At 38.1% G+C, this 26,130-nt stretch overlaps 1 protein-coding gene across 2 annotated transcripts in view; it reads right to left on the bottom strand.

Annotated features, from left to right (window-relative positions):
- mei-P26 (meiotic P26) overlaps nt 1-26,130 on the bottom strand; it is a 451,952-nt gene that overhangs the window by 385,278 nt on the left and 40,544 nt on the right. For both annotated transcript variants that reach the window (XM_067142736.2, XM_067142737.2), the window contains exon 3: nt 6,201-6,345. In XM_067142736.2, coding sequence (XP_066998837.2) covers nt 6,201-6,345 — 145 coding nt within the window. The remainder of the gene's footprint in view (nt 1-6,200; nt 6,346-26,130) is intronic.

The following is a 26,130-nucleotide window of genomic DNA, read 5'->3' as shown; positions in this document are numbered from 1 at the left end:
TTTATAGATATTAAGGCATGTTGTAAGATTATCCAGAGGTAGAGGGTTGCCAGAGAATTTAATCGTTGTGAGACGGAATGAAGTCCATTGGATTGTCTGTAAATATAAATGATTATTTGTGCCATGAAGTTTCGCCAGTGGACAGAAATATAATAATCGGTACAAGCATCGGAGTGATAAATGAACATGGGTAATGTGTAAATGAGTGTTTAATAATACTGCTTTGTGAATAATGGCACGGGCCTAATTTGATAGAATGATCGCAAGTTAAAGTAATTTAAATGTGGCGATAACATGTGGCGTGGAACACTTTAATTCGGGCAGTAAATTTGATTTTAAAATTAATTGTTGATTTAAAGTTTTTGGACTCCATAATAATCATAATAAGTTGTTCAGAAGCGACAGGGGGCACTAGTATATGATGGTCACGCTATGTTAAAAGCCCAGAGTGGTTTGAGCACATTTTTATGTTGGAATTCGTGCAGGACAAAAATTCGGCATGAGATGAAATTGAGTCGTACTGATGATGAAGAAATAGATGGATCCTGTAGCCTACGTCGATACAATATGCCAATTCCGGTGTTATGAGTGGCAGAAGAGTCCACGCACCGAGGATTAATTAGTTAATTATATGTTTGAAGAGTTCCAGTGGAATAAATGGACTTCAAATGAAAAAGAAGGAATAATTTAGCACTTGCAGGGATTGGATGTATTTGCCCAGCTGCGAGGTGCCATGGGATTTAAGATTTGTCTTGGGTGGACATGGTGTTCACATAAATTAACGGCAGTACGAAAAATTACGTTGTGGGTTCGAATACCGTTATTGCGCCCCAACCGAAGTGAAATCGGATCTTGGTGGTTCATATTGAGAGTTAATATACGTGACTAAATTCTAAAGATTGGAAATAAAAATATAAAATTTCAAATTAATAATAATAATAATAATAATAATAATAATAATAATAATAATAATAATAATAATATTCCAAGTAAATTATGTCTTAAATGGATCGATTAGTACCAAACTAGACCCGAATTGATTAAACATAATAGTTAACTGCCATGAAACAAGAGAAAATAATTTATCATAATAATAATTTAAAAAGAAATTTGAAGATTACGAAGAAGAATTTATTATATCTGAGAATAATAATGAAAATGAAAACCTACAACCTGTTTTCCAGTCATTGACCGGGTCAGGAATGAAATGAGAGTCATAGGCTATTAGCACGATGGGGTAGCCACTCCCAAAGTGATTTTATTAATGACTGATAGATGCTATGAAATGAGAATGGAGAGTGTTGCTGGAATGAAAGCGAGACGTGCGTGTAGCGGCAGCCGGTTATATCTGACGCTGCGTAAAAGTAACAGTTGGCATCATAATATCGACTAGAACCCGTTGAAAATTTGCCGGCAATACCTTTTCCACGTATCTTTTCAATACGACTATCCATTGTTGCGGAGTACCTGGAGAAAAACCTGTCCCGCCTCTGCTTTGTCCAGCACAAATCTCACATGGAGTGACCGGGATTTGAACCACGGCATCCAGCGATGAGAGGCCGACGCGCTGCCATTTGAGCCACGGAGGCTCCTGAGAATAATAATGATCTCCACTGATAATAATAATAATAATAATAATAATAATAATAATACTGATAATAAAATTAAAAAATATTTTTTAATTACAGTAGAAGTCCGTTACAGCGAGTACGGCATATAACGAGAACTCCGTTATAGCGACGACATTTTTCTCTCCCTTCAAAATTCCTATATTAAACTGTGTATCATCCTTTGGTTACAGCGAGAACCCTATCACTGGCGCATCCATTATTACGAGTGATTAAAGCGCGCACGATTTTTTCCGTTGCTGATATTTATGCACCCCAGCGATGATATTGCATGCGATCGATTACCTTCGGCATCGTTTCCTCACACTGTGCACTAGCGATTTCTCTCGTCGACATTCGAAGGCGATGTCGGAGTCGATTAGTAATATCCGTCGGCAGTTGTTCCGTAAAGAAAATTCGAAATGAAAGAGAACATATTTTCGTAATAAATGCGTAAATAACGTGTCTGATAACTGTTGTTAACTCGTTAAAATTAAGGCTGACTAAACCACCGCTTAATTTTGAGGCTAAATCTGCAATTAAGTAAGAATGGGATACACCTTGAGATATGGCAGAGTGCTTAATTCCCTACTGGAGCTTGAAGTGTGTATTCATCATATGTATAGTACGCTTAAGTTAGAATACGTGACGCTGTTTGAATAAGAAAACCGAAACGTTTGCAACAAAATGCTATCGATCATCTTCGGTACGGTATAGTTTTCTCACTTTGTGCATTTGCGAGCTCTCTCGTTGACATTCAAAGGCGATGTTGGAGTTTATTAGTAATACCCATTGACTGCTGTTCTCTAAAGAAAATTCGAAATGAAAGAGAAAAACACGTTTTCGTAATAAATGCGTAAATAACGTGGCCGATAGCAGTTGTTAACTCGTTAAAAATAAAGACTGAAGTAAACGATATCTTAATTTTAATGTTATATACGGAAATTAAGTAAGAATGTGATACACCTCAAGATATGGCAGAGTACATCACTGATTTCAGAGGATATTTCATATTTTCTCGCGTCTAGTTACGGTTATTTACATGTCAATTTTTCGCGAGGAGGTTGTTTCTCTACATGGGTTTCAAATATGTTTGCATGATAGGCTACACATACGGTTAGGTTAGGTGACACTGTTTGTGGAAGAAATCTGAGGTGTTTGCCACAGATATCTCTGGAGAGATACCGTATTTCTCCGATTCCAATACTTTTTCCTCAGAATCTCATGCGAAAACTCGAGGGTTGTTGCATTTGCGGCCTAATACCAGTAAGTTAATGGATACCACTGGCAACTACCGCGGTAACCACGCTGCTTCTTTTCACACGCGCACTGAACTCGTTGACAATAAACGACCGCCTCTTTACTACACATCGGTAGCCGCGACAACCGGTTGTACAGAGCCTGTGTGTTTCTCAAATCTGCAGAATGGCATCAAAACATGCGACCCCTTCGAATTCTTAGAAAAGCCATGGCTACTCAATGGCAGTCATAACGCGTCTATTGTACTGGACGCTTAGTAAAATTAAGGTTTATAGACAGAAGGAATATTTTCGTGATGGATAGTCGTATTGAAAAGATACGTAGAAAAGGTATTGCCGGCAAATTTTCAACGGGTTCTAGTCGATATTATGATGCCAATTATAAGTTGATGTTTATTAAACACACGGAAATGTAGAATAATTGTGCAGCCGCAAGTAAATACGGCATAGGCCTAACTAAAGCCAATATTTGGCGTTAGCGTGAGACAAAGAGCTAAAAAAATGCGTACTGTACAAAAAATGCATTCAGTGGTCCGCAACAAGGGCGCTTTAAAGAAGTCGAAGATGAAATTGTGAGGTATGTGCACGAAAAACGCAAGGGCGGAATTGCCATACTGTGGCGCAATAAACTCGTTCGTTGACTTTCAACGTTCGCGATTAGGCCAATACATCGCTAGCCACTGAATTTGGCCGAACCCGACAAGCGAGACGTGCGTGTAGCGGCTATATCTGACACTGCGTAAAAGTAACAGTTTTATAGACAGCAAGAATAACTTCCTGACGGATCGTTGTATTGTAGAGACGCATGGAATAGGCATTGCCGGAAAATTTTCAACGAGTTCTCTTCGGTATTATGATGCCAATGTTGAGTTAATGGTCCTTAAACCCGCGGAAATTAATAATTGTGCAGCCGCCAAAAATAAAGAAATACGGCGTGACGAAAGTCAATGTTCGGCGTCTAAAAATGCGTAGGCCCACTGTAAGACAAGGCATTCATATGACTTTACAAACTTCTTTTTGAGCCTGATTGAAATTTTTTGAAGGAAAAAGTGGGGTTCATCTTGGATTCGGAGATATACAGTACTATATTTTTTTCAGAATGAAATTAAACATACGCTTTCACGTAGTATCGGATTACGAAACATAACAAACAAGTAAGCCGTAGTGTGAATATCATCTACAGAAACGCAAGTTTTGAACAAACTGATTGCCGTTTCATACTGATTTTAAAGTGCATGAAGGGTTTTCCGACTTTTATTAAAAATCGGATATAACGAGAATCCGTTATAGCGAGTAAATTTTTCGCTGTTGTGAATTCTCGCTATAACGGACTTCTACTGTATTTCGGATGATGATGTTGACTGATATTAGGGAAGTCAGCTGGCGAAATAACGTAATAATATCCAGTTGTTGTAAATAATTTAAATTTGTTATTTGTAATGTCATTGCAAATCCCTACATCTGGACCAGTAGCTTAGAGTCCCTTTGCCGTTTCCTTCAGTTAACGATAGCATATCTTGCTTAGGAACCCGGGGAAAGTTTTGTGTTATCCCGGGTTGGTCTCATTTCAATAAAGGTGGAGGCGATGACACGATTCATGTGATCGCGCCCACCTAGCCAACAGGTAATTGAACCATGACCATAAAGGGTTATTGTGTTCATGAGGGTCGAATTGCAACCCTCAGAAATCAACGGTTCCACCACCCAAGTGGATGGGTGGTCAAAAGTGTAAAATATTATGTAAAATTTTCAGGAATGATATGCCAAATTACCGGCAAAATAAGCGTTAATGAATTTTGTTGTGGGTTTTTTTTTTTTTTTTTACTTAAATAAAATGCTCCTTTAGCATTTGCAAGGAAACAGTTCTAGGTTCTTGTTCTTGTAGAATAGTAAACCCTTGGTGACCGTTTGATCATCCGTCCCCATTCCTAGGACGGAGCCTTCCAATTTTTCCCTTTAATCTGATTTAATATATTTTCGTGTGTTTTTATGATGAGCCTTAAAGTTAATTATTAGAGTGTCCCATTCAACCCTGTAGTACTGATTAGATGGCACCCATACATTTAATTGGAGATCTTATATCTTCATAATTTTTTTACTGTTTATTAGTTGCGATAGATTTGGACCGTAACACCCACTAAGATAAATGCTGGTTGGGACTCAGGCTTTGAGCGGGTACAATACACTAAATAAAGTTTTGTTGTTCCGTGGGCGTGCCTACATTAAATATCGGGACTGTACCAATTGCTGTTATGGTACGTTGTATGTGACAGTACAATGGATGACAGGAGGGGAGAATGAACTGACGCCAGAAGGCAAAATAAAGAGGCTGTCAGTTGAACTCGTGTGTGACTGAGTTATGCCGGCATGGGTTATGTTGTCGACAGACGTTATTGTAGAGTTTCTTGAAGACTGGCATCGCAAATCCGTTGGACGGAGACGCCGTAGCCAGAATGATTCATGCGAGAAAAGCTCGGAGATTGAAGGCACTAACAACTAATAGGGTAAGTATGCCAGTTGTCTTGTTTCAATAGCCTAATGCAAATTTTGTGTTTTTTCGGGCATATGATCTTTTGCACACAAATCCCTGAAAATGTTCACACTTTTTTTGGTGAAAAAAGTGAGAGTTATATGCAAGCAAATACGGTAATACCACAAAAGTCCACAAAGCAGCATTTGTACTCTAGATAGGGGCACCTGCAAAGGCCCGTTTCCCCATGTTAGGGGCAGCCTAAAAGAATCCTGGGAAGCATGGCGAGCCCATTGTACTAAAAGCCTATAAAACATTGAGAGCGAGTCGAGGCCAAGGAAACTGTTATGGAGCCCAGCAAAAGCGACGCGCAGTTCCTGGTTTTCCACCCTGGGGGAACTGAAAAGTGGGCAACCAACGACAAAGACTGCAACCATAAATGTCCCAACAGGGCAGCGGGAATGAGCAACAACAGTAGGCACGATGCCCATCTCTAGTGGTTGGTAGTGTAGCATGTTATGTGTATATAAAGATGAATGTGCTAGAATAAACACAAACACCTAGTCCCTGACTCAGAGGAATTAATCAGACACAGTTAAAATCCCCTAGCTGGCCAGAAATTGAACCCGGGACCCTCTGAACTGAAGGCCTCAATGCAGACCATAATGCCTAAGAGCCAGACTACTCTAGTCATTATTAATAATTTAAAAAATAATAGCAAAGACAAAATTTGTCAAAATCTAAAACATGTTCAACTACAGGATAATATTTTCCCTCCAAATCTGCCAACTGAAGTTGGTTTGTAGATAGTCTTACCAACATACCAAGAATATATTCTTATATTCCTTAATAAGAAATATTTACCTTTGTTTCTTGTTTGCACTTTGGGCAAGAAATGATATAGTCCCTCTTTCCTGAGTCACCAGCCTCATCCATAAGCATTTTCTCCAGACATACTTCGCAAAAAACGTGCAGGCATGACAGAACACGAGGATTGCAGTACTTCGCACTGAAACAAGAAATAGCTCACTCAATTTCAAATTAAAAGGATAATATTATAGTTGAATGACAATACAAACTTTGAATTTCCTTGGTTATCAAAGTAGGAAATTTAAAAAAACCACGTTCTCAATAGTGTATGCATATTATTTACTGCTATATATTGAGGGAAAAAGATCAAGTGTAACCAAATTAGCGGTGAATATTCCAGTATTTAAGGTCAACTACAACTACCAGGTGACATCATAGATGCTCTATGACACAGTGGCCCACATTATAAAGTAGATAACCGGGCGAGTTGGCCGTGCGCGTAGAGACGCGCGGCTGTGAGCTTGCATCCGGGAGATAGTAGGTTCGAATCCCACTATCGGCAGCCCTGAAAATGGTTTTCCGTGGTTTCCCATTTTCACACCAGGCAAATGCTGGGGCTGTACCTTAATTAAGGCCACGGCCGCTTCCTTCCAACTCCTAGGCCTTTCCTATCCCATCGTCGCCATAAGACCTACCTGTGTCGGTGCAACGTAAAGCCCCTAGCAAAAAAAAAAAAATAAAAAAAAAAAATAAAGTAGATAGTCCAACACCAACGTAAGAATTGTTAATAATAATAATAATAATAATAATAATAATAATAATAAATAATAAATAATTCAGCCATCGAGTTCAGTGATACCCAGATTTACACATACATTCCAAAACCCTTGCCAAATCCTCGAAGGAGATGATTTCATTCAGAGACGAATCAAAACCAGGCCTTAAACATGAGCACGCAGGAAGCTATGGGTTGGCAATATCAGTGTGTGCTGCGAATCTACATAACATTAGATATTCCAAGGAGAAAAGGAATGAAAGGGAGTGTAACCTTTAACTTTTTTTCCATCCCTAACGCTCCAGAGCACTCTTAATATTATCACCTGCCTGCTGTGCTGAAAGCTCGTCACACTCACGTTCATGAGAAGTGTGTTGAGAGAAATACTGAAGGGTCTTGTGAAACCACGCTGACCAGGCGAGTTGGCCGTGTGGTTAGGGACGCGCAGTTAGTAGTTACTCTGTCATAGAAGTATTTTGAGATGATGCTATTATCATATTATGCTTTCTAGGAGTTGTATCCATTAAAGAAATAGGTATTTCAAAAATCCTCCAAAGTGATTCGCTTTGAAATACTGTTTATATCCACAACACCTGACACACAAATTAAACAAAACTGAATTAACAGTGCAAATAACGTGTAGAGAGCGCGGGAACTAATATTATTTATAAGCTTCATTTTCCGTATTGATTGGATTCACTGTACAGACAAGAAATGTGTTCTACCTATCAATACTTATTATAAATGGATTTACATTAGTACTGGTTTTTGCCTACCATGGCCATCTTCAGCTAGTACAGTATTATATTACAGCCATTAAATATCACAAAGATGTTATGTTTAGATCATCCAGATGTCTATTGGGGATGAAAATAAAATATATTGTAGTAGTATTTTGTCTATGTGGGGTTAAAATATCTGATCAATGTGGTAATGAAGGCTACAGTAAACTAAAACCTACTGAGTGTACATTGGGCATATCGAGTACATTAAACATATTAACATACATAAAGCACAGTATAAAACACTTAAGTTAAACACACTAAAATATGGTACACTTGTTAAAATTTGAAAGTTTGTGTTGCGTGGAGTTCCTTCTTCAATCTTCTTTGTAGTTCTTGTGCTTCTATATTTATGTTAAGTTAGTTGCATAAAGTGATCTTCGAGAATATTCTATGGCTAATATATTGAACCCATAATTCTACGGTGAGAAAAATATTTTTTTTTCTCAATATTTATTTGGTATCAAGAAGCTACTTTTATTTGTGAGGGCAGCCATGTTGCACTCCTAAGAGCCCCGATGTCACGTGGGAAGGATCTCACTCACGGCAAGCTCGTGAAATACCGGGACACCTCGGCGGAACTCGAGTGCCCGACAATTCTTTAAATTCATGGAATTCTATACAACGAGGGATTTTGGCAACACAGTAAATAAAGAAATAAATAAGTAAAATTATTCGTACACCCTACGTGAAGACAGAGCCCCCAGGGAAAAACATAAATGCAGTTAAGCCTAAGTACATGTTAGCATCAGATCAGTGAACCAGCTACACGTGCCAAGGTCAGGGGATGAAGAAAACGTGCGAAACGCACGGGCAGAAATAATTTATTTCCCCTGTTGTGAGTGTGGTAAAATTATAAGATTAACATCTAAAATAAGTGCAAGCCTGTCCGAAAGTCTGGGACAAGTCTCATCAAAATCGGTCGATTGGACACAAAATTGGCAGATTACACAATCAAGCTTAATAGTGGGGATAGCGTCCCTTCTGAGATTATAAAAGAAACCCCCCACCGTATATTTTGCAGTGCCGATCTGGAACTTAAAGCCGCGGGAGCTAGTGCCCGTCGTCATAGGAAATTCGCGCCAGATTGATCGACAAATAACTAAATACATGTCCGTGGCTAAGGTCCACATACTCGGTTAAGAAGAGAAGGTGATTGGAAAAGTTCTGAACGTTTGCCGACGAACTAGGAAAGTGTAGGCGTTGGTTAAAATATACACAGCAGATTTTATTTATATCATCTCATGTACGTTTGAAAGTGAAGAGGGTTGGGGAAGCTATTCAGAGTAGTTCTGCTCCCTTTATCTGTTGAACACCTGTTTTATTGGAGTAACGGAGAGAGACAACTCTGGGAACGATCCAGACAGTCGTAGAGGACTGCAGAACGAGGGAAGTTCGTGGTGCCAATTACAGAGAAAAGTGCGTGGTTTATGTGGTAATTTTAATATCGTGTGTGAGAAGGGTAGTGTTTGTAAGAGTGAGATGTTGGAAATGATAATGTTCTTTGTGAAAATGTACGGCTAAGGAGCGAGGTCAGCTGGTGACGATGTAACCAGAATGCTGGGAATGTCACCATTGTGCAGGTCTGTCTATATTTATATTATGTTGTAGTTAGTTTTATTTGTTCTGTCCCAACAAATTTTTCAAGATGATTGTCGGGTTGATATTCGTAATTATCAGGCGAAAGGTGATGTAGTTTTTGGTCAGCGTGTGAAACTTTCAGTGTGTAAATTTCATGTCAAGAAACGGTAAAATGCGACGCTTAAAATTTGGTGTTAATGTTCGATGAGATATTGTCCAAAGCGTGGAATTTTGGGAAGTTAAGTTATAAATTAGTCGTGGCGAATACCTAAATTTCAAATATCAGTTGAATTCAGAAATGTTTGTCAACAACAATAATAATAATAATAATAATAATAATAATAATCTGAACGAGAGAACACAAGATGCAACACAAGATGGAAATACGCCCAGCGAAGAAAAAATTCACAGCTACTGGTCGGGAGTATGGTCGAACCCAATAGAGCACAATGCGGAAGCCCATTGGATCAGTGAACTGAAAGATAGAAGTAATGAAGTGAAGCATATGGCAACCAAGGCTGTTGAGATCGGAGAAATACAACAGAGCATCAAGAAACTGCAGAACTGGAAGGCCCCAGGCATTGATCGTATACACAATTATTACTACAAGAAATTTACATGTACTCATTTCCTTCTGACTCAACATTTCCAGAAATTCTTAGACAACCCGGCAACATTCCCAGCTTTCCTGTGCACTGGCATCACATATCTGAAACCAAAGGATGAAAATCTGCAAAATCCAGCAAAGTATCGGCCTATAACATGTCTATCTACTCTATATAAGATATTTACATCTATAATAGCCAACAGAATTCTGAAACACTGCGAGGAAAACCACATCATTGCCGAGGAGCAAAAGGGTTGCAAGAAGAATACCAAGGGGTGCAAGGAGCAACTGATTATCGACACTGTGGTCCTGGAACAAGCACACCATAAATCCAGGAACCTATACACATGCTTCATTGACTACCAAAAGGCCTTTGATTCAGTACCACACACTTGGCTCATACATGTTCTGGAACTATATAAAGTTGACCCCTCAATCATTCACTTCCTTAAGACGGTAATGGCAGACTGGAACACCTCACTTCACGTTTCTCTAAGAAACTACAGTGTTGCAACAAGACCCATACCAATACGATGAGGGATCTTCCAAGGGGACTCACTGAGTCCATTATGATTCTGCATGGCATTAAATCCACTATCCTACCTACTGAACACAAGTGGGTATGGATTTAGCATTAAGAATAAGCGAGAAGAGCTATTCAAAATCAGCCACCTACTCTATATGGATGACATTAAACTGTATGCCTCTACCAAACCCCATCTCCAACATCTCTTCTCAATTACCAAGACGTTTTCTTCAGATATAGGCATGCGGTTTGGATTGGACAAATGCAGAACCCAAACTGTCATCAGAGGATCCTACTCAGCACAAGGGACACCTTTGAGTTTAAGAGACGAAATACAACAGCTGGAGGAAGAAGAAATGTACAAATACCTCGGTTTTCATCAGAGCACTCGTATGAAACACCCCGACATCAAGAGAAATGTCACGCAGCAATATATAACGCGTCTCAACAAGGTACTATCATCAAAACTGACAGCTAAACATCTTACCAAAGCAGTCAATACGTACGCCGTACCACTGCTCACATACTCCTTTGGTATCATAAAATGGACCCAAACAGAACTTCAGCAGTTACAAACGAAAACAGCAGTTTCACTCACCCGGTACAATATGCACCATCCTAAATCTGCAACCGAACGTCTTACACTCCCGAGATCAGAAGGTGGTAGGGGCTTCTTATCCATTGTCAATTTACATAGCAATCTGATATCAAGTCTAAGAGAATATTTCCACTCGAGATCTGATACATCGTGTCTTCATCATGCTGTTTGCAGAGCCGATATAAACTATACACCTCTCAATCTGTCGTCGCCAGAAATGCCTGTTTCTACCCCACCTACAAAAGAGATGAATATGGCCAGGCTGTGTTAAGGCAGGCTGTATTGTTTTCCGCTACCAATCCGAATTTGAGACGACTACTGTGTGAAGCACCGTAGGTTTCTAGTAAGATCCCAAGTGAAAACGACTCTAGTAAAAGGTTAAAATCTTGGTAGTAAATGTCCAGCGATTTGCTACTTAAAGCCCGTATGAATAGTAAGATAATGCGACCTCAAGGATAAAAGAGCATTTTAGACCCATGGTTGGGGTGTATTGAATTTGTTCACTGGATATGTCATTGATATAAAATGTTGGAATTGACGATAGGCGATTTTGAGTTTTGAATGCGGTAGTGATGATTATTATTTTGAAGGCATCCACTATGGTAAACGTGCGTTGGGAATTATCATTGCTTCCCTAAAACTTCAGTGCATAGGCTGAGATTGTGTTTGAGGTGGAGAATCGTTCGTCACGTATATTTATTTTTGAGTTCACGTATTGTAACGAGGTAGAGACTTACTGTATCTTTTTGACTTGCATTCGTTTGATAGTAAGAGACGTGGTTCCGTCGTGCGTTATTTGTCTGACCAGGTCTAGTATTGAATGTCGGAGTTGTTTGAAATTGCTAGTTCCCCTGATATGTTAAGGGAGGCGTAGTACGACCCACTTTGACGCCCGACGATAGATTTAGGACGTCACATGTTATCCTTGGAGTCACTGATGATGAGACGTCCTAGTTCACGCCCGACGATAGAATTTGGAAGGTATCATGTACATAGTGATTAGTGTTAGGATGTACAGATTTCAAGTGAGCCCGACGATAGGTCTAGGATGTCAGCTGTACACACTCAAGTCTCAGTTTAGATGTTTCTTTTGTTTTTTTGTTGAAGTGGCCTGGACGAAGGTAGCACCTACAGTAAATATGAATTATGAAGAGGGTCTGTGTGTAGCTCTCCTTGAGATAACGGGACCGCTATCGGTGGCTGAGGGTTGCCCAAATGTTGGACATCGACCTGATCTAGATTAACTATCTTTACTGTAATTCTCCGCGCGTGTTGAGCTTTAATGACTTCGATATGTTAATTTATTTTACGGACTTTATTGTTTTATCGTTTTGACGTCCGTTTCGTTTGATAGAGTGCATAGTGACACTCAGTGTATTAGTGTGAGACTTGAGTTGCGAATGCGGTTTCGATTCGTCAGCCAGTAAATATTTTATTTTCAATCTTGTCATACTTTCATTGTATTCATAGTTGAAGTAATTAAGTAATCACTTTATAAGTAGTGTGTTGGGACAGACAATAAATAGATAGATCTGTACTGGTAGCATTGTTTTTCAAGGGAAAGAATTCCTTAAAGTTGTAGTAATTTTTTACGTGGACTGGTAATTTTATTAAGCATAACAAACCCATTTCTAACCTGAAAATCGGTTCGATAATACTTTTCAAGTGACTTTCCACTTTTTTGGCATTTTTTCTAAATGCAGGATTAATAGTGTTTCCTGCATTTCGCAGTTTTGTTCCTTTAGAACGACATAACGTAAGATCCTCACGGATCATGTTGTTGTTGGTTCCGTCCGAACAGCTGTTTTGGGCGATGCACATTTAGCATCAGGATTACCTTATCACTTAAGGGTGTCATGAATGACAAATACATGGTGGGATTTTATTTCAATTGTGAATGATGCTGTTAACTCGTAGTGAACACCATGCTTTCCCATAATATTCGCAACCTATCCAAAGCAACTGATAGTTTGGTTCGATTAAGGGTCCATTCGGCGGGTGTTCCATATCCGTAAAGGGTATTCGACTGGTGGATAACCTTAATTGAGAGAAAATCAGGCGTTCTACTTGTTGAAAGTCAGATTTTCCACGGATTGTGTGGATTAACTCTCAGTTCTCGTTTGGAATAATAGGTGCCCGGTTTTCAGGTCTTCCCTTTTTCAGTTTTTCAGTTTCGCGGTCCACTAATATATTAACTTCTCCAAAGCAACTCTTCGATATTGTAAGAAACAAATCAACGTTATGTAATGTGACTGTGTTTGAAACATTCAAAAATCAATAATTTATAATTTTTTTTATTTTAAGAATGCATATTAAATTCATAATGTTATCGTGCTATTTCAATTTAATAAAAGTTAGTAAGCACATTTTGCTCCTCATTTCAAGTAGTTAGGCTCTCTTCTGAACCCCATCGTTTGGTTAAGATCGTGACCGAATTTATTCCCGCAACGACCCATGATTTAAGAGTTCTAGATTGTTCTACTGTAGCAGCCGTGGCCGACCAACGATGGAATGGTAAGTTCAAGGGTTCAGTAAGTCATATTGATTCGTGGTGAAAACCCTTGTCGTGAAAATTTTTAAGTACTGTGTAATTCAACCGTTGATGTACTTCAGTAAGTTTTATGACAAACTGCAAGTCTTGAGTTTAAATTTTGATTAGGAGCTGTTGGTGGCGACACCTCTCTCATCTGTACTCGTGTTATAATTATTATCTGTAAAGAAAATCTAAGTATAGTGTGTGTATGAAGTAATGCCTAGGGTGTGTATGGAAATGAAAAGAGTACTTACTGTTGTTGTTGTTGTGGAGGTCATGTAGCATTATGTTTGGAAGCTTGCTGTGTTCTACTACAAGTGCGTCTGGGACTTATGTTAGCTGTGGAAAGGGATGTGGGTGGAGGGGTTAGGAGAAGTGGCTATTGTGGAGAAAGGGGTGGGGTCAGGCTTGTGATTCGTCCGTTTATTAGGACGTGCTATATTCTGTTTGTTTACTATTTTGAGATAGTCATTTTTTAATGCAGGAATGGCTTTATCAAAGATGATGCTGGTTTTCTCTGTAATGTCGTTAATATTGTGATTGGGATTGGCGTATTGGTACAGAGAAATATAGAAATCTTCGGTTATGTTGAGCAGGGGGCCCTTAGAGTTTATGTTTAATATAGTCATATCATTATTGATGTCTGTGAAACTATGCTTAGATTCTTCTATATGTTGGCCTACTGATGAGAAATGGTTGTTTCACTGCATTTATATGTTCATTATAGTGGATGGCAAAGTTTCTGCCTGTGCGTTCAATATAACTTGTGTCACAGTTGTTGCATTTGATACGGTAAACACCTGATTGGTTATATTTATTGTTATTGTTGACTGTTTTGGTGTTGTGCATGGTGTTGGTGCTGTTATGTGTGGTTTTGAATGCTATTTTCAGGTTATGCTTCTTGAAAATATTATAGTATATATATATGGGTATTGTTGAAGGTAAATAAGGCATAATCTTTCTTGGGTTTGGCTGTTTTTGTTAATTTGGTTTTATTTTGCAATTTTATTTTGTGAATGATTTTGTTGACCCTTTCTTTGCTGTATCTGTTATGTTTGGCTAGTCATGGATTGATTTTAATTTATTATTTAGATCTTCTATTGTCATTGGAATATTAAAGGCTCTATACACCATGCTACAATAGGCTGTTCTTTTGTGTGTTAGGATGAATGGAATCGATTTTGATGGTATTTAAGGTGTGTGTGTGTGTTTCCTGTAGATTTGGTAAGATAAGTGGTTGTCGTGCCTGGTTACTGTCAAGTCTAAGTAATTTAAGGTACCGTTATTTCCAGTTTCTTTAGTGAATTTAATTTGGTGGTCCAATGTGTTAAGTTTGTCTAGTATAGCATCTGCATCAGTGGATCTACTATCTATGATTACAAAGATGTCGTCAACAAAACTGCACCAAAAATATATATTATCTATTTTATTGATTGACGTGTGTTCTACAATATATTTTATTTTCATCCCCATTAGATATCCGGAACATCTTTGTGATATTGTCTAAGGCTGTAATAAAATAATGTACTAGCTGATGATGACCACGGAAGGCCGAAACCGGTACTAACGTAAATCCATTTATAATAAGTATTGATAGGTGGAACACATTTCTCATCTGTACAGGAATTGAGAATAAGTCGTGTATAGAGCACACTCGCTAACCATTGGGAAAATAACTAAAAAATTCCACTGATCTGATTCATTCGCACGGGACTGCATAACACATCATTCGTTTCATCTCATTAACTCCTCTGATGAGAGGTGATGTCAGGAAGGGCAACTGGTCGTCAAAACCCACTATCTCCTGAATACTAGATACTGGCCGCACTTAAGCAACTGCAGCTACTGAGCTCGGTCTGTTACGAGTTGTATTTCCGAATGTAATATATAGTGACTGGAAACATTTTTTGGATAACTGCAGCTATTGAAAACCAAACCTTTAACACGTTGAGTGCCGACCCGATTTTAGCACACTGTTCCACTGGTGCCAGGCATGTTTTTGAATAGTATTCCGCTGGTGCCAAAGCAATTGTACGCGTTGTAGGCTGTTTATATAATCTTGGGATGTATTTATATGATGTACTAAGAAAATTTTATCTCGCCACACCAAGGTCATGTGTGACGCCATGTGGTGTCACATCAATTTTTACGAAAGAAAAAATATAGCGTGACGCCATATGGTATCACAGAATTTTTTTGACATGGAATTTGCAATATGAATTTCAAATACGGGTGACTTATTTGCTGATTCAAATGAACGCAATATTTATGAAAACCTAGTAAAATGCAAAACAAATACTTATATTACATTACATATTATTGTGAACAGTTTTCTGATAACCCGAAACAATGAAAATGTATCGGCACGATTGGCAGGCGGTGACACTCGCATTGCAACATAAGCATTAGCCCGCTGTCACACAGGGCATCGAACGATCAAGAGCGACCAACTGACATTGAGTACTAACGACTAAATTCATTTACCTTGTCACACTGCTCATCGATCGAGAGGGATCAACTGCACGGAAACAGCTGATACTCCCGCCCAGTACCGTACAGGCTACAGATGTATTCATATTCACGAGAGAAAAAGAATGTTGTGAAAGCGATAATTCGGGTGGAAATAGGATTCTAACCGATGAATATATTAGGAGAAAGGAAAGAACCAGACGATCGCAGTGGACAAGGTAAAGAGCCATGGAGAATTCCACCAAAGTGTGCCTTCGTTGTGGAATGATGAAGAAAAATTCAGGAACTAGTACCGAACGCCCATCAATAATTACGGTATAAGGAATTAGAGGAAAAAATGAAGTCAATAATAAACATCATGCAAACAAATTACAGGAAAAGTATAAGTTCTAAGAAAAGGCTGACACTATCGTTAAATTCAATATTCACAATGATTTTTTTTAGGTTTAAAGTCAGAAGTGATGTTCACCTCCGAAACAACTACTGTATGTCCGTGGCAAAATATATCAAATAAAAGATTAGTGGCAGGAACATTTCTTTGCATTCTACAGGATTCTAATAAAGTATTGATAAAAAGGACTGAAAACTGTTATGTACATCAATTTGAATTCATAATTTGAAGGTGCTACAATCAACAGTGGAAATATATTTATTTATATTTATTTAGGCCTACAGGTTTCTGGACATTGGTGACTCATACAGATTTAGGATTGCTCACAATACATCAGTGGATTTGTTCCTATTATATGTGATGCCATTCATAGAGCACTACAACCAGAATTCTTGACAGGGTGAAAATTCCAACAAAAGCCTCACAACAGTGGCTCATCGCACTTCAACTTCAAATATAAGACGAATACCATTTATGCTTATTTGTTTTAATGATGCTGGATCTTGGGGCATAATTACTGTCTTTTCAAATGATATTTTGAGGTGTTTATTAGATGGAGGTTAACAGCTTTTTCTTTTTCTTTTTTTTTCATACCACTTGGTGAGATCCCACCTACCAAAATAATACACATATCAAGAAATGCTTCCAGTCAAAATTTACATTACCTAATGTAGAAATAGTGTTTCAAGTTTCATTACAATCCTGTAAATAATTTTGAAAGAAAGAAAAATGCACATATGCTCTGAATATTGTGAAAATGAGAAAAGCAATGGAGTTCCTTACACTGTTTCTCTCCCTCATGATCCTCTGCAAATCGCTTGTTGCCTCTCCTCTTCTTTGTTATTGTGCCATGTTCAGAATAGTATCATATTGCTTTCATGACAAGCATGTTGCTGAATTTCTGTAGGCCTACTGTGTTTTGTGCAAAGAATCCAGGTCCATATCCAAACTTTGCAAGAATGACAATTTATATCATTGAAGACTACAACAGCTTCAAAAGCAGCTAATTTTACCAAATGGCTGTGAAGAAAGGTTGTCTCTTTAGGGTTCTGTGTATTCACATATGTGTACATTTCTTGAGGAGTTCAGGTAAGGCTAGTGCTCTGTACACTAGCTTAATAACTATAGGAAAAGCTTCTGGAATATTGTTCTAATAAGTACGTTGGCAGTGTAATAGACTGATACTTGTCACAACTACATGTAAATTACACACAAGGTCTTGTTTATTACCCTCATCACTAAGCATAAAGTACTGTCTCCCCAAACTTTGCACTGGCAAGCTGATCTAATTGCTCATTTGGCAATAATAAACCAATTAATATAAATCCTGCATTTCCATCCAAGTTACTGGTAAACTCCTTGGTACAGAGTAACAACTTTTTCTGCAAAGGTCTGGTAGGACTCTCTTTTTTACCTCAATGTTGATTTTGCCTTTCTGTGTATTGTTCATATGTAACTTCTTTACTGATATGAACACGATCAAGCCTATCTATCCATCCTGAAATACTTTCCTTATGAATCAGTTCAAGGAAAATGAAAACTTTGCCTTCAATATCACCAAAAATGAGAACCAAACACTGCAAAAAATAATAGGTGCTAATAACAAGCACCTTGCCTTCTAGTTTTAGAAGTGAAGAGTATGCTTTGTAACAACTAAATATTATTGCCATCTACAGTAAAATGTTATTTAGGCCTGTTGCTCAGGGGGTAAATGATTTAATTTTGCTATATCTTACATTGCCTGTCAAAACTGTTTGTAAATACCGATTATATAAATTAATGTTTGACAGAGTAGGGTGTATGGGTCTTGTAAGATCTTGGATTGACTTACAGGGTAATTAATCTACTCAACCTTTTATTACAAGCATGTAACTGTCATATGAATATATTTTTTATAAATAATGTACATGTTCTGCCATCATATCCCCCTAATATCACATCACACAAAATACAGTATGTTGTAGATTAAAATCTACAGAACTTTGGTAGAAACACCTGTCAAAATAGTTACAAATGAATTTTTCATCTTTGTTTTTCATTGTTTATATGGATCTACAGCACAAGAAATAAAATAATCGGTCTACCTTGATGCCCTCTGTAGGCCTATATGTTATTAATAAATTATAAGTACGGTAACAGACATGAAAGTTGTGATTGCTGGTGCAGACAGGTATTTATAAAAAATATATTCATATGACAGTACTTGGAATGAGGAGATAAAGGCTACCTAAGTTACAAAGGTATAAGGTGGCAGGGAGGGATTCTGTCAGGTATAACTGTAGTAAGAATTTTGTCCTATGCAAACAACTTGGTCTATTGAAACTGTGCAATCTAATATCTTGCAACTTCAAAAAGGATGCAATGAATATGACATGAAACTAAAGTGATGGCAGTAAGGAAGACACCTAAAATAGAACTGAATGTCAGGTTGAGAATACAAAACTGGAACAGGTAGATAATTTCAAATAGGTATTTATAGGTGGGCCGGCGTAAGGTTGCACATGACAGCTGCGCACAATATTGGTCACACTGCAATGGCGCATGAAGCGATGTTGCCGCTGTAACAACAGCTGATTGCACGACACATGTGTTTTTAAAAACATGGGAGAAATGTTTTTAATGTCATCGCGATGATACACAATACAAATGAAATCTGCCGACATAAATTGAACTTTCAACTCGCCGATTATTCATCACACAAAATTATACGAGATAAATATACTACGAAGTTCTTATTGTCGCGATGTTACAAAACACGGAAGAAATCGGCCGACAAGGATCTCACTTCATATACACCTTCACCAATAAATGTTAGAATAATATACACCGGTGCTAACACAAAATGTTTCAAGTAAATTCTATAAAATTTACGAAAATTCAGAAACCTTATTTTCATACCTGATTCACAAAGGCAGAGGCTCGATACCCTCCAGTTCACTGCCATCACTACCGTCGCCTTCATTGTCACTGTCATCATCGTCTAGGCAGGTCATCAACTCCTGAGAGTCACTGATGATGCCATGTATTGCCATTGCCGAATTAATGAATGCTGCGACATGGCTAAATTTCTTCCTGCACAAAGCCGCATCCATTGGAGCAATACTCTCCCGGAACAGTCCTTCCACTTCAGTAACTGTGAAGGACGTGTTATAAGTGTGTACGTAATGTTTTACTTCACCCCATACCGTACCAACTCAATGAGGTTGAAGTGACAGTGGTACGGCGGCAACCTAATAACCTCGTGCCCTTGTTCCTTCGCTACCTCGTCGACTATTTTTTTTTTTTTTTTTTTTTTTTTTTTGCTATTTGCTTTACATCGCACCGACACAGATAGGTTTTATAGCGACGATGGGACAGGAAAGGCCTAGGAATGGGAAGGAAGCGACCGTTGTCTTAATTAAGGTACACCCCCAGCATTTGCCTGGAGTGAAAATGGGAAACCACGGAAAACCATCTTCAGGGCTGTCGACAGTGGAATTCGAACCCTCTATCTCCCGGATGCGAGCTCACAGCTGCGCGCCTCTAACCGCACGGCCAACTCGCCCGGTGTCGACTAATTTAGTCGTACACATATGCGCTGGGATATTTCTTTACTGCAGCCATTTCACTTACAGTTCTTTACGGACGCTCAAAGAAGGGGTCTTGTCCATTATTACGGAGTGGTAACGTGCATTGTCCATAACAATGACAGAAGGAACTTTGAGCTGTAAAAATCGTACTCGTGTCTTCGTATTGCATCAGCCTGGAAAGAATTAATTCCTATTACAGGAGATAGCTTAATTCGTTTCTTTCCCGGAGTGCTGTGAAACAAGTCCCTACTACTATCAGCCCCGTTTTCGCTATTGCTATGTACCCCAGTCACTTTTTCCTTCTGTTCTTGGAGGCGAACACCTGTTTGAATGACAGTACGCTTTGAAAGCCCTAATGTTTGAGATATGCGATCCACAACATGATCTACAGGAATGGAGAGACGGCTATACAAGCGTACGAATTTCGTCTCCCTCTCGTAAAACTCACGAGTTCTCCGCACTAATTCTAATGTCTGACTATTAAGGGACACTCCGCGGCTCAAAGGATTATCACTTCGCGCTTCATGACTATGTTGTCATTTCCAAGACATCGCACTGCATTCGTTAAAATAAAATTTCACAATTATCTCAAAATGAAAACAAACCTTTCATAAACGCGCGAATCACACCCAACCACGTGCTAGCGGCGACAGACAAAACGGCAACACTTCAATACAGTAGTCAAGCTACTTATAGATGGCACCACTATACTACCTATATTGCCAACAACAATCAACTGAAACTAGTTCGTATTTGTTTTGTAGCTCGCTTAAACCTTATAATATATTTTAAATGCTCATATTTGTGTAGGCAAATAAAATATTATGAACACTATACGGAATTAAATACGAATTAACATGAATAAAATGCGCAACTGTATCTGACATAAAAAGTAGTGGATTGGTTATTCTGACTGACGGGTGACGTTCTTCATTTTATTTTTGTAGTGGTGCCAACATGACTTACAACTGTCAAGTGCAACCTTGTGCCGGCCCACCTATAGGATGTGTATTCTCCTAGGATGGCAGTATAGTAAGCAACATTGAACACAGATGCAATAAACCCAATGCAATGAGCTTGCAGTTGTGATCAACAGTATTCTGTAAGAAGGCAGTCAGCTCCTGGACAAAACTACTCATGTCTTTACACTGGTCTGCTTTCAGACCACCTGTGCTGTACAAACCTAGTGCAATGAGTTTGCAGTTGCGATCAACAGTATACCGTAAGAAGGAAGTCAGCTCTTGGACAGAACTATCAATACGCTGGTCTGGTTTCAGACCACCTGTGCTGTACAACTGCTTACTACATACACACAGAAAGGACCTACTACATGTATTTCAAAATACTCCTTCCTTGTAAACCACACATGTTCTACCACATAAAATATACAAATTAAGATGTTATAATAATGCTAATAATTAATAAAAATTGGAGTTAAGGTTCTTTCCCATCAGGTGCTAATACACATAACTCACTGAGGATTCCAATAAATATTGATAGATAAGTATAACAAAAACTGATTTAATTTAAAAAGTAGAACATTTCTCAAGAACATACATTTTATTAGATTCTTTCTTGTCTAACACTGTATACAACAGTCCCTGAATTTTAACTTTGAAAACCCTTCGACCTAGTACACTCATTCTTTCCATGTCATCATGAAGACACTAAAAATAACATTGATTACATTTTCTTTTCAGTTTTCAGTATCTTTTCTAAATATTCACTTAACACATCACTGTCACTTTCACATTTCTGTTTCTTTTATTTTTAACTGCTGGCAGAGCTGTTTGTAGAAGCAGAAGCCACTGGACTGGAAGTTGAAGTCCCTTCAGTAATTTCTGAACTGTAGAAGTTTGACCCATCCAACACAAATTATTTCTGCTTCCTCCTCCTCTATTTCAGCTTGGTGAAAAGGCTCTCACACACCAGGTGCCACTTCCATAGATGTGTTTGTTATAGAACTGAAAAAATGAACAACATATTAATGCAATTCTTCTAAATTGGAGCTACATTTTAGTCTGGACACAAGCCTTCTGTTTAAGAAATTGTTACTTTCAATAATTATTTTAGTAAGATGATTGTTAGGTTAGATTATATTATATTATATTACTTTCAGGTATATCTGATAAATTAATGAACAGATGGGTGGAACTTATGGCCTACAGACTGAATCTTCCCCTCACTCTTTCACAACTAGAACACTGGTCTGTAGTGTAGGCCTACTTTTAAAAATAAATATTACAGAATTGTACCTTCTTCCAGCAATGAAGAGTTCCAGAAAGTTGAGGGCATTGAAGTAAACCCATTTTATGTTTTCTGTACAGCAGAACCTGGGAGGAGAGGGAGGATGTTATCTCTCCAAGTTCGATATCCAGCCCTCAGAATTTGCCATGTTTTGGCAAAACTTTTTCCTGAAACAATGAATCAGAATATTGTGACAAAGAAAATATACATGTAGTAGGCCTACTTATGGCATACGCCTACACTTATTTGTCATTAAAGCAAACAATGGTAGGCCTATTCATTTCATTAGGTACGAGATGGAGGTTAGGAAAGCACTGCTTATGTTTTCCAAACATTTCTTCAATTAAGTTACAAGAATGATAATTACTACTTCTCCTAGTGTAACCCTTTTTACCGATCTATTCCGCATAATATATGTTATCAATAAATAATCTAAGATAACACTATTCATAAGATCATCGTAATAAATCTAATTACTTACCAGTTTTTGTCCCAATTCTCCACGCTATAGAATGCCATACAAAATTCACGGTCTCCCTATTACTATATCCAGGGAGTTTAGGATTATACACCACTTTGATTTCATACACTAAGCAAATTAATGTTTCGATTTCATCAACAGATGACTATGTTGCGTCCGCCATTATCGAATGACTGCGACTGAAAAACGGACACGTTTGTTTTTACAAACCAGTCGATCTTCATCGCTCGTAGTTGATCGCTGACGATCGATGCTGTGTGACTGGTGCCACTGCCCTCTGTACGTTTGTTTTCTTAGTCGGTTGATCGCAGTCGTTCGATCGAGCCTGTGTGACAGCCCCCTTAGACTTTAAACAATAATTAACCTTCAGTCACTTTGTTGTGAAATGATTCAAAGCACTTCAGACAAAGGAAAGGTGTGTCAGGACAGGTTGTGCAGACAGTTGACATCCTTTTTGCGGCAGAAGCAGCATCCTTTCTGCCCATTACCTTGCATAGTTGCTGATAGCAGCTTCGACACCGACCTCTAGCTTTCCTGCAATATTGAAAGGAAGAAATAAAAAAATAATTTTATAATTAGTATTGACATCCTTCGGAAGTGCAGTAATGTTGAACTTGATAACACTTATCTGGTACGTCTCTGTCCTTCCGTCTTGTTGGCTTCCCCAAGGTAGTGGTTCTCTCTCTTAGGAGTACGTCTAACAGGGTCGTTAGTTAGACAAAGAGTGCTGACCACGTTCCTTTGAAACTCTGCAAGAGACATTTTCCGATGTCCAGTAACCCGTGTCTTATTGTACAGAAGCAGTGCATTTACAACGGCAGTACCAAAAAGAATGTCATCTGCAAATTGTGGTACCATCGGATGGTTTTCCTCATTGCAGTGTGATACGAAGAAAGTGTGTCTGCAATATCTATTCCTCCTTTCATTTCATTGTACGTTATTACCATTTTCGGTTTAACCACATCTTCGTGTTTCCCGTTCTTTTTGCCCGTAGCAATTACATCATAATAACATTTGGTTGACATAATCAGCACATCCCTCTGATCTCTCCACTTCATCACTGTCAATCCATTTCCATTCTCCATTGCAATGAGTTCTCCCTTCTTAAGCTTTGCATTTACAACATCCTTTGGTAAACCTTTTTGATTTTTCTGAAGTGTGCCAATAAAATGTGTCTTACAATCCAGTAGCACCTCAGCTAACTAAATTGATGAGTAATAATTGTCAGTGCAGAGAAAGTGGTTACTGTCCAGACACGGGTCCATAAGTTGCATTACAACTTGAGTAGCAATGCTCAGTGTATTCTGAGCATTCGAAGTACCTTTACCAACGTATACTTCAGTTTTGTAGGTGTAGCCCGTGTCGTCGCACAGCTTAAATTGTTTAACACCGTACCTGTGTGCCTTACCAGGCATAAGTTGCCGAAATGGTAAACGATCCCTCCACGGAATCATTGATTTATCAACTACGAGGTTTTCACCTGGAGTTTTGACACTCTTGAAGTTCATATGCATTATATCTAACAGTGGCTGAATCTTGTGCAACTTGCTGAAGCATCGTTGGGACCAAAGTGCCAGAATCGAAGTAGTAACTGAAAACGATTTCTTGACATTGCCTTACCAGCTGCACTATTTCCATATACAGAAAACTGGCTCCAGTAATTTGATAATGAAGGCATTCTTACAAGACCCATCCACAATCTCAAACCCATAAAAATTTTCTTTTCCTCCTTTGTAGTATCTACCCACTCCTTCAAACGACTAGACCACTTAATATGCACAGACGCTAGTGTTTGATTTGCAGCGATATTAGTTTGTAGTACCATCAAATCAAGAACTTCGTCTGTTAGGAACAGTCGGTAAAACTCATATGGTGTGGCCGTAGAAGTATCAATTTGAAGATTTAGATGCTCCTGGCTTGTAAATGGAATATCTTTCTGTGCCCCTACACAAGGACCCCAGGCATCATTGTTCACATGATTGTCTACATTACCAGCACCATCCCCACCTATAATATCACTATCAGTATCGCCATCGTCTTCCACATCAATCCATACATCCGTCATGATGTCACTGCCACTGCACTCATTATCACTAGCGTTATATTCACTGCCATCAACACTTACATCTTCCTCTCCATCAGTAATTCACAAATATCCACTTCACTAATTCTCTTCTTTGCAAGTCGCTTACCATTTCTACTAAGATTATTACCAATTTCTTCCATTTTTTGTATTTTTGCACAACTATACAAACTGAGTGATAATACGTACGTAAACGAGGAATAAACAATGCCTAGCGCGCTTTTACCTCGGACAATGACCACTGGCCAATCAGTGACTTTGGAAGAATACTGTGGCGCCACATGGTAGCACACAGTCAAAATACATAGCTGGAATAGACCCTGAATCGTTATCACTGGATTGCTTTTATCAAGTTTTAAATCTACTTCTCTATAAATTACCTACATTGGCGTGAGTTATGAGATATTAAATGACCACTTTGTTAATGATCTCACCCGACTTATTAATATCAAGAACCGTGAATATTTCTTAAAGTAAACTAATTTGTTTAGAAGGAAGCCATATTTTCCAGTGTCGATTCAGTTACTTAAAATCTGTTCAGTCTGTCGAACACACAAGTTAGATATAACATACCTGTAAAAAACGCATCAGTAAACACGGAATAAAAATAGATTGTCATTTTATCACTAAAAATTACGTCTTATACCACTAAAAATGACATCGTACAGGACATTAAAAAAAACAGTGTAAGTTTTAATAGGCAGACCATTAAATGCTCATCAACAACCCTTGTGTAGTTTAAAAAAAAAAGAACACAAGAAATAATAATAATAATAATAATAATAATAATAATAATAATAATAATAATAATAATAATAATAACAACAACAATATATTTACAAAAATATTTGCCCTACTTAGTTAACACCCAAACAACATTTGAACTTTTTGCATTATTGCATAATGAATCCCACATGAGGTAATATCTCACTTAAAGATCTGGAACGTGGGTTAGGATATACTTATTTGTAGAAAGTTCCCTGAACTTAAGCATGTCCTCGCCATTCGAGACGATCTTTAAATAGATGATCATTTATCATTTAGAGTAACATCTTACAAAGATTCCCTTATTAAAACATAAAAATACCAGTACGCCTATAATAGGCAGACCATTAAATTCTCATATAGAACCTTTGTGTAGTTTTTTAGAAAAGAATTGTAATTGAAAAAAATTATTATTATTATTATTATTATTATTATTATTATTATTATTATTATTATTATTATTATAGCAACAACAATGAGCACCAGGGTAAAGTATGTGAACAATCAATCAATACTGATCTGCATTTAGGGCAGTTGCCCAGGTGGCAGATTCCTTATCTGTTGTTTTCCTAGCCTT

This window comes from Anabrus simplex, chromosome 3 (assembly GCF_040414725.1).
Source record: "Anabrus simplex isolate iqAnaSimp1 chromosome 3, ASM4041472v1, whole genome shotgun sequence".
Taxonomy (NCBI): Eukaryota; Metazoa; Arthropoda; class Insecta; order Orthoptera; family Tettigoniidae; genus Anabrus; species Anabrus simplex.
The sequence above is the reverse complement of the archived record's forward strand: the minus strand, read 5'-3'. Positions and strand labels throughout refer to the sequence as shown.